At 49.8% G+C, this 16807-nt stretch overlaps 1 protein-coding gene across 1 annotated transcript in view; it reads right to left on the bottom strand.

Moving 5' to 3' along the window:
- Positions 1-16807, bottom strand: part of LOC119976357 (butyrophilin subfamily 2 member A1-like) — a 47386-nt gene that overhangs the window by 14787 nt on the left and 15792 nt on the right. The window contains exons 3-5 of the mRNA XM_038816841.1: positions 5270-5617; positions 2110-2391; positions 242-370 (exon numbers count right to left, since the gene is read on the bottom strand). Coding sequence (XP_038672769.1) covers positions 242-370; positions 2110-2391; positions 5270-5617 — 759 coding nt within the window. The remainder of the gene's footprint in view (positions 1-241; positions 371-2109; positions 2392-5269; positions 5618-16807) is intronic.

The raw sequence follows: 16807 nt of genomic DNA, 5'->3' as shown, positions 1-16807 counted from the left end.
GGCCAAGGTTGAGAAGGCGTGATAACCTTCAGCCGGTATGAGAATTGAACCCGCGCTCCGCATCATGAACCAGCCATCCAGCCAAATGAGCTTCCCGGCCCCATAAAAGTGGCTCTTAAAAGTACATAACGTCAGGGCAAAGTGAGTGCACCCTCTATTTTTGCTTCCTTTTAACAGCACTAAATGTGCATTAAACTAAATCTGCTGCATTTGAATTCAAAGCTTTGCTCAGTGAACTAACCTTTCATGACGAGGAGTTGTTTTTGCCGCTTCCTATAGAAGTAGAAAACAGCGCCAATTCCTGCCAGAAGAAGAACGAAAAGGACCCAGAAAGCCACAAGCCAGCCGGTGACGTGAGGGAAGAATTCAGCTGCAAGGAAGGTTTCAGAGGGAAAACCACATGAGTAAAGTGCAGGCATCAGATTCACCAAACACAAAAGGTGAAATGTCCGTGCAGTATTTAATCCAATAAAAAGGCACCAGCAAAAGGAGATCTCGACAATAGCTCCTGTGACACCAAGGGTATCGAGAACTGAGACATTCTGTGCAATTGCTTTAGAACAAGTGGTTTTGTTACATAAATGTGGAACAAGATCATTTGACAAAAATATATCGAATATATATTGAAATAAATGCAGCTTGTTCCCTGTAAACCAAATTGATACCAACATGCTCACTGCATTTAAAGGCAATGGTGATTACAAGTGGAATTTAGCCCTCACCCTCACAACAGTTATCCTGCATTAGATCTAATATCTATCCTCTGCAAAATAAATTCTCTACTTGCATGTAAAGATATTGAACAAACAAAATGAGCACCACCATAATTCCACTATTACAAATCTCTGATGGGTTACAAGGATTAACTTCTCATGAAAGCAAACACATTTCCATTCAGATGCCACATCAAAGATACCTAATCCTTTAATAGCCACTTTAAAAGGTAAATCAAACTGTGACTCAGACTGTAGCTTTTGAAACTCAGCTAATAATAGCCCTTGGGCAAATGGCAAAGACCTCTACTAAAACTGTTCAGAGACTAATATTTTTATCCAACCTATAACAGGTGACAGCACAGCAGGGGTTTTTCTTTTAATGTCACTGACATTTGCCAGTTGATTTTCTATTTGTGATGTTTAAAGTAAAGGATATTTTGAAAAAGTCTTCAGGTTATGACACTTAAATGCACTTTATCCACCCTTGAAGAGCACTTATATCTACTCCATCAATTTGTGACTTGTACGCTGCAGGTTAAGGTCCATGGAACATCAAAATTGGAGTGTGTTTGCACTCAGCCCCAAGTCTAAATGGCTCTGCACAATTCGGATTTCTCACCTATGTGAATCACGCCCTGCCCTCTTCACCCTGCCAGGAAAAATGGGATCCTTTGTAAATGTGTGTGTGGGCGGGGGGGAAAGAGTTTGTCATGGGGGGGGGGGGGGGGGGGGGGGGAGTTTGTCATACAGGTCCCGTCTGCTATTTTTTAAAATAAATTTCCAATTAAGGGTAAATTTAGCTTGCCCAATCTACCTACCCTGCACATCTTTGGTTTGTGGGAGTGAGACCCATGCAGACATGCGGAGAATGTGCAAACTCCACACGGACAGGAACTGGGATCGAACCCGGGTCCTCGGCCCCGTGGGACAGCAGTGTTAACCACTTCGCTACCGTGCCATCCTTAGCCCCCCCCCATTTTTAAATGTCCGGACAATGTAATTTGTCCACACTGAGGGAAGGGCGGTGGCAATGTCGCTGGATTAGTAACACTCTGGGAACTTGAATGTGAATCCCACCAGGGCAGACAGTGAAATCTGAATTCAATGGGGGAGAAAAATATCCTGAATCAAAAGTCGAACAACAACCATGAAACCATTGTCAACTTCTGTTGAAAGAAACTCATCTGGTTTGCCAATGCCTCTTCGGGGAAGGAAATCTGCCGCCGTGACCGGGTCTGGCCAACATATGACTCTTATCTGCCCTCCGAAATGGCCTAGCAAGCCACTCTGTTCAAGGGCAATGAGGGATTTGCAACAAATGCTGACCCAGCCAATGACGCTCCACAGCCTGTGAAAGAATGATAAAAAATTCCAAAGATGGTATTTTACTGACCTGATATTTGAACGTTGCTTTCCTTCCATTTGTTCAATAAATTGTTGATGATGGTACATGTGTACTTGTTGTGCAAATCATTTGCAACCTCAAGACTGCTCTCCACTTTTAAGAGTCCTCTGGAGTTATTTGTTTGTTTCTCAAGTATCCCAGTATTCACCTCTCTGTTTTCTTTCGACCATTTTATGCTTGGTTTTGGATACCAGTCATCGGACTCACACGTAAGCTTTATCCTGCTGCCTTGGTAGCCAGATAGCTTTAACACAGGTTCGAGGCCCACATCTATTATTTAAAAACAGATTTGCTTGTTTGTGAAGGTTTCTGTGAACATTCAAAATCTTATTCCCCGCAAGCATGTTCCTGCCATTCAGCCAGATCACAGTCAACCTGTCCCTCAACTACTGCCAAGTCTCTTAACCAAGCAACAGTCTTGACATATAATAAAAGCAAAATATGACAGGTGCTGGAGATCTGACATAAAAACAGGAAAGGCTGGAAAAGGTCAGCGATCTGGCACCATCCGTGGAGATGGAAATAGGGTTCAAGTTTGATGTCCAATCTACTCGTCTTCACTAGAGGGCAAGATTTAACCTGAGTTGACAGACATGTGGGAGCCAGATGGAAATATCATGAGATCACTGACACGACAATTCATAATAATAATAATCTTTTATTATTGTCACAAGTAGGCTTACATAAACACTGCAGCCAGATAGGATGCTTTCTCCAGTGCATCTGTAAAAGTTGGTAAGAGTTAATGTGGGCATGCCAAATTTCCTTAATTTCCTGAGGAAGTATAGGCGCTATGGGCTATACGGAGAGTATGGGGTTAGTTTGGGATTGATATCGGGCTATGGGGAGGGTATGGGGCAGTGGGGTTAGTTTGGGATTCGTGATAATAATCTTTATTACTGTCATAAGTAGACTTACATTAACATGCAATGATGTTACTGTGAAAATCCTCGAGTCGCCACATTCCGGCGCCTGTTCGGGTACACCAAGGGAGAATTCAGAATGTCCAACTCACCTAACAAATATGTCTTTCGGAACTTGTGGGAGGAAACCGGAACGCCCAGAGGAAACCCACGCAGGCACAGGGAGAACGTGCAGACGGTGACCCAAACCGGGAATCGAACCCGGGTGCCTGGCACTGTAAAGCAACCATCGCTGCTTGACATTCAATGGCATTACAATCAACATCCTGGGGAATTACCATTGATGAGAAACTGAACTGGGCTAGCCATATTAATACTGTACCTAGCAGAGCAGGTCAAAGGCTAGGAATCCTGTGGTGAGCAGCTCATCTCCTCACCCCCCCCCCCCCCCCCCCCCCCCCAAGCCACCATCTACAAGGCACAAGTCAGGAGTGTGATGGAATACTCTCCACGCACCCCTCTTGATTGCTCCCCCTTCCATAAACATTCAATCCCTCCACCACAAAAACAGTGGCAGCCAGGTGTACAATCTGTAAGATGCACTGCAGGAACTCACCAAGATTCCTTGGACAACACTTTCCAAACCCGCAACAACTATCATCTAGAATCACTGTGCTGCTAGGGAGGGAAGGCCAGGATTTTGATCCAATGAAGGAATGGCCAATATATTTCCAAGTCAGGGTGGTGAGTGGCTTAGAGGGGAACCTCCAGGTGGTGGGGTTCCCAGGTATCTGCTGCTCTTGTCCATCTAGATGGACAATCTTCCTTCATTGGATCAAAATCCTGGGCTTCCCTCCCTAGCAGCACAGTGGATGTACCTACACCTCAGGGGCTACAGCGGTTCAAGAAGACAGCTCACCACCACCTTCTGAAGGGCAACTCGGGATGGGCAATAAATGCTGGCCCAACCAGCAACGCCCACATCCCATAAATGAATATTTGAAATTACTAGAATACGAGGCTTTTTTCGAAAGGACATAGTGTCCAAGGGCAAGGAGGCTATGTTGAACTTGTCATAGAATTTACAGTGCAGAAGGAGGCCATTCAGCCCATCGAGTCTGCACTGGCTCCTGGAAAGAGCACCCTACCCAAGGTTAACACCTCCACCCTGTCCCCATAACCCAGTAACCCCACCAAACACTAAGGGCAATTTTGGACACTAAGGGCAATTTATCATGGCCAATCCACCTAACCTGCACATCTTTGGACTGTGGGAGGAAACCGGAGCACCCGGAGGAAACCCACGCACACACGGGGAGGATGTAACTTGTTTAACACTGCTAGTTTGGCTTCAGCTGCAGTATTGCGTCCACGTCTGGGTACCACACTTTTGGAAAGGTGCGATGGAGTTGGAGAGAGTGCAGAAAAGAATTGTGAGAATAGTTCCCAGGATGAGGAAATTCAGTTATGAAGATAAATTGGAAATGTGTGGATTGTTTTCCTTGAAGAAGGCGCAGAGGAAATTTGCTTGGGGTATTCAAAATCATGTGGAGTCTGGGCAAAGTAGATAGGGAGAAACCATTTCCATTTACAAAAGGGGGGAGAACGAGAGGAAACGCATGAGAAAGCAAACAGAGAAAATGAACAACCTTTCCCACATGGTGAGATGGTTGGGGTCTGGAATGCACTGCCTGAGAATGTGGTGGAGACAGGTTCAATTGAGGCATTCAGGTGGGAATGAGATGGTTATCTGAAGAGGGTCAATTTGCAGGCTGACAGGGAGAAGGAGAGGGAAAGGCATTAAGTGTATTTTTAATTACTCAACAGTGACATAGGCTCGGGTCATGAGTGCAGAATGGGGGCTCACTTACCCGCACCCTTATGCCAGGCCCACACACAAAAAGACTCAAAGCACAAATGGGTGGGGGAAACCCAAAATTGGGTTCCTACCGCAGTTCTGTATTCCTGACACCCTCACAGTCCCCCTCCTACCACCAGACACAGACAGAAGCATGACATTTATAAGACCGAGTACCTTTAAAAAAAAATTTCGAGGACCCAATTATGTTTTTCCCAATTAAGGGGCGATTTTGCGTGTCCAATCCACTTACCCTGCACATCTTTGGTCACAAAGACGGGGAGAATGTGCAAACTCCACACAGCCGGTGCAGACTTGATGGGCCGAATGGCCTCCTTCTGCACTGTATGTTCTATGTTCTATGAGATAATAAATCAAATCCAATCAAGACAGTGACAAGGCCCGCGTACCTAACCACCCGACTCACTTGCAACTTTCAGGTTCACTGTTCCCTCTGCATCCTCAGCCTTTGAGATCACGAAACAGGTGTAGTCTCCTTCGTCCTGCACAGTGACTTTCTTCAGCAACAGGGAGACATTCCCAGTGTGAAAGAATCCGCGAAACAGTTCTGTTCGACCAGAGTATTCCTTCATTTGCGACTCAGTGATATCCTTGCCTTGTCTATTGCGATGTACCATTTTGGACCATTCTGATCGAAACCACCTCACTTCCATCTCCGCAGGCTCCTCTGCTGGTATCAACTGACAGTCCAGGGTGACATTGTCACCAACGGTCGCAATTACTGGCCCGTTTGGAGTGGTAACAATGAATATTCCTAGAATTGGTCAGCGACAGGAAAAAAACATAAACAGACAAATCAACTTGCATTTATATAACTCTCCCGTTGCAAAGGTAGACCAGTGTCAACTGGACCAGAGCTCCCTCTCAGAAGGGAAGGGTGAGAATAGAAAAGCGAAAGGAGACTCAATGATTAGAGGAACAGATAGGAGATTCTGTGGTCGCGAACGAGATTCCCGGAAGGCATGTTGCCTCCCAGGTGCCAGGGTCAGGGATGTCAAGGTTCAAGCCTACAGGATTCGTAAGGGGGAAGGGGAGCAACCAGAAGTTGTGGTGCACATAGACACCAACAACATAGCTAAGAAAAGGGATGAGGATGTAAAAAGTGATTCAGGGAGTTAGATTGGAAGCTGAAGAGCAGGACGAGCAGAGTAGTAATCTCAGGATTGCTACCAGTGCCACGTGCAAATGAGGCAAGGAACAGAGAGCAAGTGCAGCTGAATACGTGGCTACAGGGCTGGTGTAGAAGGGAAGGCGTCAGCTATGTAGATCATTGGGTTACATTGAGGAAGGTGGGACATGTACATGAAGGACCGAAACTGGCAGGGCACCAATATCCTGTGCGGGAGGTTTGCTAGAGCTCTTCGGGAGGGTTTAAACTAGTTTGGTTGGGGCATGGGAACTAGAGCTACGGATCAGAGGATAGGGTAGCTGTTGAACAGGCAGAAATAGTATGCAGCAAGTCTGTGAGGAAGGGCAAAGTTGCACTCAGTGGGATGGGTTAAAGTGCATCTGTTTCAATGCAAGGACTGTCAGGAATAAGGGAGATGAACTTAGAGCATGGATCAGTACTTGGAACCACGATGTTGTGGCCATTACGAAAACATGGATGTCACAGGGACTGGAACGGTTGTTAGATGTTCCAGGGTTTAGATGTTTTCATAAGAATAGGGAGGCAGATAAAGAGGAGGGGGAGTGCACCGTTAATTAGGGATTGCGACACAGCTGCAGAAAAGGAGGTTGTCGAGACGGGTTTGTCTACTGAGTCAGTATGGGTGGAAGTCAGAAACAAGAATGGAGCAGTCACTTTGTTGAGCGTTTTCTATAGACCGCCCAATAGCAGCAGAGAGATGGAGAAACAGATTGGGCGGCAGATCTTGGAAAGGTGCAGAAATAACAGAGTTGTTGTCATGGGTGACTTCAACTTCCCTAATATTGACGTAAACCTCCTTAGTTCGGATGGAGCAGATTTTGTCAGGTGTGTACATGAAGGATTCCTGACTTATTTTGTAGATAAGCCGACTAGGGGGAGATCAATTTGGATTTGGTGCTCGGCAAAGAACCAGGCCAGGTGTCAGATGTCTCAGTGGGAGAGCATTTCAGTGACAGAGACCACAACTCCTTGACCTTTACCATAGTCATGGAGAGGGATAGGAACAGACAGTATGGGAAGGTATTTAATTGGGGCAGGAGCTGAGCATAAATTGGGAACAGTTGTTCTCAGGGAAATACACAACAGTAAAGTGGGAGTTGTTTAAGGAGCACTTGCTGCAAGTGCTGGATAGTTTTATACCACTGAGATGAGGAAGAAATGGTAAGGTGAAGGAGCCTTGGATGACAAGAGAAGTGAAGCTTCTAGTCAAGAGGAAGAAGGAAGCTTACGTAAGTTTGAGGAAGTGAGAATCTGGCATGGCTCGAGAGGGTTACAAGGTAGCCAGGAAGGAACTCAAAAATGGACTTAGAAGAGCTAGAAGGGGGCATGAAATAGCCCTCGCGGGAAGGATTAGGGAAAACCCCAAGGCGTTCTACACTTACGTGAGAAGTAAGAGAGTGATCAGTGAGAGTAGGGTTGATCAGGGATAGCGGAGGGAACTTGTGCCTAGAGTCCGAGGAGGTAGGGGAGACCCGAAATGAATATTTTCAGTATTCACTAGATTGAGGGACATTGTTGCTCATGAGAACAGCGTGTACTAGGTCAATAGGCTCAAACAGGTTGATATTAAGAAGCAGGATGTGCTGGAAATTTTGAAAAGCATCAGGATAGATAGGTCCCCTGGGCCAGACAGAATATCCACAAGGTTACTACGGGAAGCGAGGGAGGAGATTGCTGCACTATTGGCGATGAGCTTTGCGTCCTCACTCTCCACCGGAGTAGTATCAGATGATTGGGGGGAGGCGCGTTGTTCCCCTGTTCAAGAAAGGGAACAGGGAAATCCCTGGAAATTACAGATCAGTCAGTCTTACGTCTGTGGTGAGCAAAATACTGGAAATAGTATAGGATTTATGATTATTTAGAAAAACATAGCTTAATTAAAGATAGTCAGCATGGCTTTGTGAGGGGCAGGTCATGCCTCACAAGCCTCATTCTTTGAGGATTTGACGCAGCATATTGATGGAGGTCGGGCAGTGGATGTGGTGTATATGGATTTCAGTAAGGCATTTGATAAGGTTCCTCATGGTAGACTTTTTCAGAAAGTTAGGGAGCATGGGATACAGGGAAATTTGGCTGTCTGGATACAGAATTGGCTGGCCTAAAGAAGAGCGAGTGGTAGTGGATGACCAGTGGTAACCCGCAAGGATCTGTTCTGGGACCTTTGCTCTTTGTGGTTTTTATAAGACTTGGATGAGGAAGTGGAAGGGTGAGTTAGTAAATTTGCCGATGACACATATGTTTGGGAAATTGTAGATAGTGTCGAGGGCTCTTGCAGGTTACAACAGGACATTGACAGGATGCAGAGCTGGGCTGAGAAGTGGCAGATGAAATTCAACCTGGATAAATGCAAAGTGATTCATTTTGGAAGGTCAAATTTGAATACTGAATACAGGGTTAAAGGCAGAGGGCGGGGTTCTTCAATCATGGGGCTATGTCCCCACGCCGGTGTGAAAAGTGGCGCCAACCACTCTGGCGTCAACGGTCCCCTTCCTAGGGGGCTAGGTTGGCGAGGAGTGGTCCCCGCAGCTCCAGCCGGCGGGGAACGGTCCACGCGAGTTTGCCCATGCGCAGAACAGCCGGTGTGATTTCGCACCTGCGCGGAATGGCAAGTATATTTCTGCGCAAGTGCGCTACGGCCAGCATATTTCCAGGCATGGGTTCCTTATCCGTGCCAGCCCCCGGGCAATATGGCGGAGCTCTACAGGAGTCCAGAGCAGAGTGAAATAGGCCCCCACAGAACCAGCCCGCCCTCCGATCGGTAGGCCCGCTTGCGGGCCAGGCCACCCCCCCTCCCCCCCACTAGGCCGCCCCCGTACTCACAACTCCAGGTCCTGCCATGTGGGACCTGAGTAATCCACACCGGCGGGACTCGGCCAGACTTTTAGCCACTGGGTCCATCAGGGCCTGGAGAATCGCCGGGGGCCGCCGCTGTCAATGGCCCCCGACCGGCGCGGCAGGAATCCCGCAGGCACCCGTGAAATGGCGCTGGAGAATGGGGATGTCGGAGGCGGGGAGCAATTCCCCCCCCCCCCCCCTCCCCAGGGATTCTTGGATATCTGGAGGAACAGAGGGACATTGGGGTCCACATACATAGATCTCTCAAAAGTTGCCACTCAGGTTGATAGGGTTGTTAAGGGTTGTGTTGGCTTTCATTAACACGGGGATTGAGTTTAAGAGCCGCGAGGTTTTGCTGCAGCTTTATAAAACCCTGGTTGAACCACACTTGAAATATTGTGAACAGTTCTGGTCGCCTCATAATAGGAAGGACGTGGATGCTTTGGAGAGGGTACAGAGGAGATTTACCAGGATGCTGCCTGGACTGGAGGGAATGTCTTATGAAGAAAGGTTGAGGGAGCCAGGGCTTTTCTCACTGGAGCGAAGAAGGCAGAGAGGTGACTTGAGAGAGGAGTACAAGATGATGAGAGGCATGTGTAGAGTGGCGTGTTCCCAGGGCAAAAATGGCTCTCATGAGGGGACATCGTTTTAAGGTGATTGGAGGAAGGTATCGGGGAGATGTCAGAGGTTGGTTCTTTACGAAGAGAGTGGTGGGTGTGTGGAATGCACTGCCAGCAGAGCTGGTGGAATCTGAGTCATTTGGGACATTCAAGCGACTCTTAGACAGGCACATGGACAGCAGTAATTTGAAGGGATGTTGGTTAGGTTGATCTTAGATTAGCATAGGTGTTCTATGTGGGGGGGGGGGGGGGGGGAAATCGCTCCCCGCCGCCGGCTTCCCTATTCTCCAGGGCCGTTTCCCGGGCGCCCGCGGGATTCCTGCCGCACCGGTCGGGGACCATTGACAGCGCCCACCCCCGGCGTTTCTCTGGGCCCCGATGGGCTGAGTGGGCCGAATCCCACCACGGCAATTGATTTGATTGCAATAAAAATCTGGAATTAATCCAATGATGCCCATAAAACCATTGCCGATTCTCATAAAAACCCATCTGGTTTACTGATATCTGCCAGACCTGGCCTGGCCTACATGTGACTCCAGACCCACATAATGTGATTGACTTTTAAATGACCCCACAAGGGTAATTAGGGATGGGCAATAAACGTCCATGTCCTCTGCCCGAGGAAAAATCGAAAAAGGAGAAGTCAAAAGTTGGCTTAAGCGAGGACCGGAGTTTGAAAGAGGCAATGGCAGGGAAGCACGGTTCGACCTCGCCAGCTCAATGGTCGCCGAACCAGTTGGTGGACTTCTTGACTGAGAAGTTCACCCAACATCGCAAGGAATGTGCGGAGGACCTGGCCCGGGAGGTGGGCTCAATGAGGGCCGTGGTCGACCGTGTGGAGGAGAGATTGACGACCCAGGTGATCCAGAAGTTGGAGGAGCTGGCGGTGGAACGTGAGGAGCAGTCCACTGTGATGGCAATGGAGACTGGGATGCTACAGGACCAACAGAAACAGCTGCTGGAGAAAGTGGAGGACCTGGAGAATCATTCTCGGAGACAAAATAGGCGGATCGGCGGTCTGCCAGAGGGGAAGGAAGGATCGGATGCTGGTGCGTATGTGGGGAAGATGCTGGAGAAGCTGGTAGGGGAAGGTTCGTCCCCCAAGCCATTGGAGGTGGTGCGGGCCCTTAGGACGCTTATGCATAAGCCCCAGAGGAGTGAGCCCCCAAGGGCGATGGTGGTACGGCTGCATTGGTTCCTAGATAAGGAACGCATCATGAGGTTGGCCAGGCAGACGAAACGGTGCAAGTGGGAAGACTTTGAGATCCGGGTGCACCAGGACTTGGGAGCAGAACTCGCGAAGAGGTGGGCGAGTTTTAACAAAAGGGTTGTGTTGGCTTTGTTGAACCTTGACTGTGGACAACTGAGTTAGAAGTTATGCATTGCCCTTTCAAAAGCCTTAGTCTTTTAACGCTGTAATTTAAGTTGCGATGTTTGAAAAGCAGTTTGAGTTTGACATGGATAATTCCTTTTTCTTTGTCCAGGCTTTTCTATTTTGTCCTGCTTGAAGGTGTCAGAATAGGTAAGATTTTGTTGAGGGAGGAGGGGCGGGCCTCTGTGCTTGGACCATGGGAGGGATTGTTTGTTTATTTTTTGTGCTTTGTGCCATTGTTTTGAGAACTTATACTAAGAGTGGGGGGTGGGGGATGGGAACCAGCAGGTGGTCGGATGCTAGACGCCGGGGGCAGGAGCTGCCAGGCTAGCTGGGAGGGCTAGTTCACAGAAGCAAAGTGGGGGAAGAGGAGAGGGTGGGAAGGGGAGGGGGGTGCTGCTGACAAGTATGTGACTTTTAGGAGGTTGGAGGAGGAGATTAGATGGCAGTAGCTGCCGAGGGGCGGGCCAGGTGAAGTGCGGGGCATGGGCCAAGGGCTGGCCTAGTATAGGTCATGACTGATCAACAGGGGTGGGGGGGTGGGGGGGGGGGGGGGGGGGGGGGGGGTGGTCCCCTCCCGACCAGGCTGGTTATGTGGAATGTTCGTGGACTGAATGGGCCGGTCAAAAGAGCCCATGTGTTCGCACACCTGAGACAGCTGAAGGCTGACATGGCCATACTGCAAGAGACGCACTTGAAGTTGGGAGACCCAAGTTAGACTGAAGAAGGAATGGGTCAGACAGGTCTTCCATTCGTGATTGGACTTTAAAACAAGGGAGGTGGCAATCCTGGTTAATAAAGAGGTGGCATTCGAGGTGGGGAAGATAGAGGCAGACCCGGAGGTTAGATATATTATGGTTAGTGGGAAGCTGGAAGGAATGGCAGTGGTGTTGGTCAATATATACGCCCCAAACTGGGATGATGTCGCGTTGGTCAAGAGGGTGCTGGGAAGATTCCGGACCTCGACTCAAACCGGCTGATGATAGGGGGGGGATTTTAACGCGCTTCTGGATCCGAGGTGAGACCGGTTGAGTTCCAGGTCGGGAAAAGTATCAGCAATGGCGAAAGAGCTGCGGGGGTTCATGGAGCGCATGGAGGGATCCGTGGAAATTTGGGAGGCCAAGGAGCAAGGAGTATTCATTCTACTCCCATGTGCACAAGGTATATTCCAGGATAGACTTTTTCGTACTTGACAAAACGCTGTTAGCGGGGGTGGAGGACACGGAGTATTCAGCAATCGTGGTGTCGGAACACGCTCCTATCTGGAATGGCCTACGGCTAAGCGCAGGAAAGACCCAGTGTCCACAGTGGAGGTTAGATGTAGGGCTGTTAGCAGAGGATGACATTTGTGAGCGGGTGAGGGAGGCCAGTACATAAAGAGCAACGACACGGACGAGACCGCAGCAGGGATGGTTTGGAAAGCATTGAAGGTGGTTATCAGAGGGGAATTTATCTCGATTCGGGCTCACAGGGAGAAGACTGAACGGGCGGAGTTCGACAGGCTGGTCAGTGAAATCTTTCAGGTGGCCAGGAGGTATGCGGAGTCTCCGGATGAGGAGCTCCTGAAGGAGCGTTAGAGACTCCAAATGGAATTTGAGCTTCTGTCCACAGGTAAGGCAGAAGGGCAGTTGAGGAGGGTGAAAGAGGCAATATACAAATATGGGGGAAAAGCCAGTAGGATGTTGGCACATCAACTGAGGAAGCATGAGGCGGAGAGAGAAATTGGGAAAGTAAAGGATATGAGGGGAAGGTGGTGGTGGACCTGGGGGCTGAGGAGCTGGTGGAACGCCTGGGGGGGGGGGGGGGGGGGGGGGAGGCCTGGGCTCGGGGAGGTGATAGACCTAACCTGCACATCTTTGAAAAATGAAAATGAAAATTGCTTATTGTCACGAGTAGGCTTCAAATGAAGTTACTGTGAAAAGTCATACGTATAGAGGATTGTGTTCCGGAGGTAATCGGGGAGGACCAGACGGGATTTGTGAAGGGCAGGCGCCTGACGTCAAACATAAGATGGCTCCTGCATGTTATAATGATGCCAGCGGAGGGGCGCGAGGTTGAGGTGGTAGTAGCTATGGATGTAGAAAAGGCCGTTGTCTGGATGGAGTGGACGTACCCATGAGATATTTTAGGCATGTTCGTGTTTGGGCAGGGATTTGTGGATTGGGTCCGGTTGCTCTACCAGGCTCCGGTGGCAAATGTAAGAACAAACTGGGTCCGGTCAGAATATTTTAGTCTCTGTAGGGGGACAAGACGTTCAATTTTCCTTGAAGAAGGGGTGCCCGCTCTCCCCATTACTGTTTGCCCTGGCCATGGAGCCCCTGGAAATGGCCCTTGGGTCATCGAATGTTTGGCGGGGGTTAGTGAGAGGGGGGGGGGGGGGGGGGGGGGGGGGGGGGGGCTGGTGGAGCACAGGGTCTCGCTCTACGCTGACGATTTACTGCTTTATATCACAGACCCATTGGGGGGATGGCTGGAATTATGGAGACACTGGAAGAATTTGGGCGGTTTTCAGGCTACAAGTTAAGAATGGGAAAGAGTGAGGTGTTTGCGATTCAGGCACGGGGACAGGAAAGGAGACTGAGGGAGTTAACTTTTAAGGTGGTGGGGAGGAGCTTTAGTTATCCGGGGATCCAGGTGGCTAAGGATTGGGGGCAGTGCCACAAGTTAAATCTGGGCAAAGCGGTCAATCAGATGAAAATGGATTTCCGCAGGTGGGACATGCTCCCACTGACACTGGCGGGGAGGGTGCAGATGTTGAAGGTGACAGTCCTGCCGAGACTGCTTTTCTTTTCAATGTCTCCCGATTTTTGTCCCGAAGGCCATTTTTTAGGAAAATGAATGCCGCGATCTCGGGTTTTGTGTGGGCTGGGAAAACCCCGAGGGTGAGGAAGACACTCCTGGAATGGGGCTGTGGGGATGGAGGCTTGGCCCTCCCGAGTTTTATTAATTATTACTGGGAAGCCAACATATCGATGGTGAGGAAGGGGGGTAGTTGGGGGAGGGGTCGGTTTGGGGGCGAGTAGAGGCGGCATGCTGTAAGGGTACGGGCTTGGAGGCTTTATTGGAGGCGCTCCTGCCGTTCCCGCCGGCTCGGTACTCCACAAGCCCAGTGGTGGTGGCAGCTCTGAGGGTGTGGGGACAATGGAGGCAGCACATGGCACTGGAGGAGGCGTCGGTGTGGTCACCGATCTGTGACAATCAACGTTTTGTTCCGGGGGAGCTGGATGGGGGCTTTAGGAGGTGGCAGCGGGCAGGGATTGAGAGATTTGGGGATCTCTTCATTCAGGAGGATTTCCCGAGCCTGGAGGCATTAGGGGAGGAGTTTGAGTTGCCTGGTGGAAACGGATTTCGGGACCAGCAGGTAGGGAACTTTGTCCGGAGGCAGGTTCCAAGCTTTCCTTGCCTTCCCTGAGGGGACTACTGGATAAGGTGATTTCAAAAACAGGAGTTGGGGAGGGGAGGGTCTCCGAGATATATAAGGAGTTGATGCAGTGGGAAGGAATCCCTATCGGGGAGGTGAAGAGGAAGTGGGAAGAGGAGCTGGGAGGAGAGTTGGAATTATGGGAAAAGGCTTTGAAGAGCATTAATTCATCCTCGTCTTGTGCCAGACTTAGCCTGATTCAGTTCAAGGTGGTTCATAGGGCCCACATGAAGGTAGCCCGGATGAGCAGGTTTTTTGAGGAAATGGAGGATAGGTGTGGACGCTGTGGGGGAAGCCCGGCGAATCATGTACATATGTTCAGGGTGTGTCTGAAGTTGAGGGGATTCTGGTAGGGATTTGCCAACACTATGTCAGAGGTCCTGGAAGTGAGGGTGACTCCGAGTCCAGAATTGGCAATATTTGGGGTATCAGAAGATCTGGGGGTCCAGGGGGGGGGGGGGGGGGGGGGAGGCCAATGTCTGACCTTCTCCTCCCTGTTGGCCCGGAGAAGGATTTTGCTGGGATGGAGAGACTCGGAACCTCCAAAGTCAGGAGCGTGGGTCAGAGACATGGCGGGGTTTCTCAGTCTGGACAAGATTAAGTTCGCCTTGAGAGGATCAATTCAGGGGTTCGCCAGGAGGTGGCAGGCGTTCAGAGGCTTCTTCAAGGAAAATTGAACATCAGCAGTCAGGGGGGAGGAGAACAGCGGGGGCGGGGGGGGGGAGGAAAATGGGAGGCATGGTAGTGTAAGACAAGGACAGGGAATTTAGTACATGGGTAATTAGGAAATAAGGCAGGGGTAGTAGGGGACGTTGCTTTTAGTTTTTTTGCGTGCGTCGGCCCGCGCGGTTGGCAGTTGTTTAAGGAATGTTAAATTGTTAAACTATAAACTGTGAAAATTACAAATGCTTCAGTAAAATATTTTCTAAAAGAAAAACGGGACAAGACACGACGGGCTACTTTCTGTGAGGTAAAGCTCTATGACTCTCTCTGGAGGGAGTGCCGTACAGTTGAAGGTGCTGCCTTTAAGGTCAGGCATTAAACAAAAACCTCATCTTCCCTCTCAGGTGTATGTAAAACACCCCAAGACATTGGGTGGAAATGTCTAGTAGTTAATACCGCAGCTGGTATTAACCCAGCAGCAGCCAGGGACTCCCCCATGTTGGGGGAACAGGCAAATCCTGGGGTGTTTGTTCGCGGGCTCCCTGGATTTTGGCGTGGTGGGGCTCCTCATTCAAAAGCACATCGTGCTTGATCAAGAATACCAGCATCAGAAAATGGGAGAGGTGGGGGTGAATGGGGTGCTACTAATATCGATCATTCTGCCCATACCACCTCCTGTCATCACTCACCTTCAGCGCTCCTCAAACCACGGCCTCAGGTGGGTGCAGTACTGACAGCAGCCACTGCCTCCCTTTTGGCGATGTGGAGTACTGAAGAGCTGCTGACCTCTGATTGGCCGGAAGCATTCGGTGGGCAGGATTTATGTCCCTGGGGTTCCTTGATCCTGGGGCAGGCCTGTCACTCGTCTGCCCTGCCAAGTGCCTGATTGGCACAAGATTCAGTGGGCCTTCCCGAAAAGAGACAACACCAGCCCTGCTCTCCCGCGATGGCAAAATAATCAGAGGTGGCGCGCGAGAAACAAAAAGAGGGTCGTGATCTTGTGCCTTCCATGAAAGGAACAGATTCAATAACAACATAGAAAAAGGCAATTTGGAAAGGAAGAAATTACAGGGTCACAGATCAAGAACAGGGGAGTAGGATTGAATAGATAGTTTTGTCAAGAGCTTGCACCGGCAGGGTGGGCAAATGGGCTTTTAATATGCTGTATCGAACATATGAATTAGGAGTAGGAGTAGGCCCCTCAGCCCCTGGTGTCTGCTCCACCATTCAATTAGATCATGGTGCATCTGATTGAAACCTCAGCCCCACATTAATGCAACCATCAATAATCTTTCACCGACTTACATATCAAGAATCTGTCCAGCTCTGTCTTAAAAATATTCAAAGACGACCCTGCTACAGAGGCAGAGGCAGCAATGGGGGTTTGGCATTGCCGAACTTGCTTCATTATTATTGGGCGGCGATGCGGACAAGGTGCGGCAGTGATGGGAAGGAAAAGGGGCAGAGTGGGTTGGCATGGAGGAGGAATCTTGGCAGCATTGCCAATAGCTCCGAGAAGGTATTCAAGCAGCCCGGTGGTGCAGTCCATGGTGAAGATATGGAATCAGTTGAGGTGGAATTTTAGGGTGGAAGGGATGTCAGTGCTAATGCCGCTGGGCGAGAATCATGAGTTACAACTGGGGGGGGGGGGGGGGGATGGATAGTGTGTACAGGAGGTGGAGGGAAGTGGGGCTGGTCAAGGTGAGGGATCTGTATTTGGAGGAAGGATTTGCCAGTCTGGAGGAGCTAAGGGAGAGGGCAGAGCTGCCGAGGGGAAGCGAGTTAAGGTATCTGCAGGTTAGGGGCTTTGCGCGAAAGGTCTGGAGGGGGTTCCCTAGGTTGCCGGAATACACCCTGCTGGAGCGACTGCTGCTCCCGGATGT

This window comes from Scyliorhinus canicula, chromosome 13 (assembly GCF_902713615.1).
Source record: "Scyliorhinus canicula chromosome 13, sScyCan1.1, whole genome shotgun sequence".
In the NCBI taxonomy this organism is placed as follows: Eukaryota; Metazoa; Chordata; class Chondrichthyes; order Carcharhiniformes; family Scyliorhinidae; genus Scyliorhinus; species Scyliorhinus canicula.
This window is presented reverse-complemented; position numbering and strand designations above follow the sequence as displayed.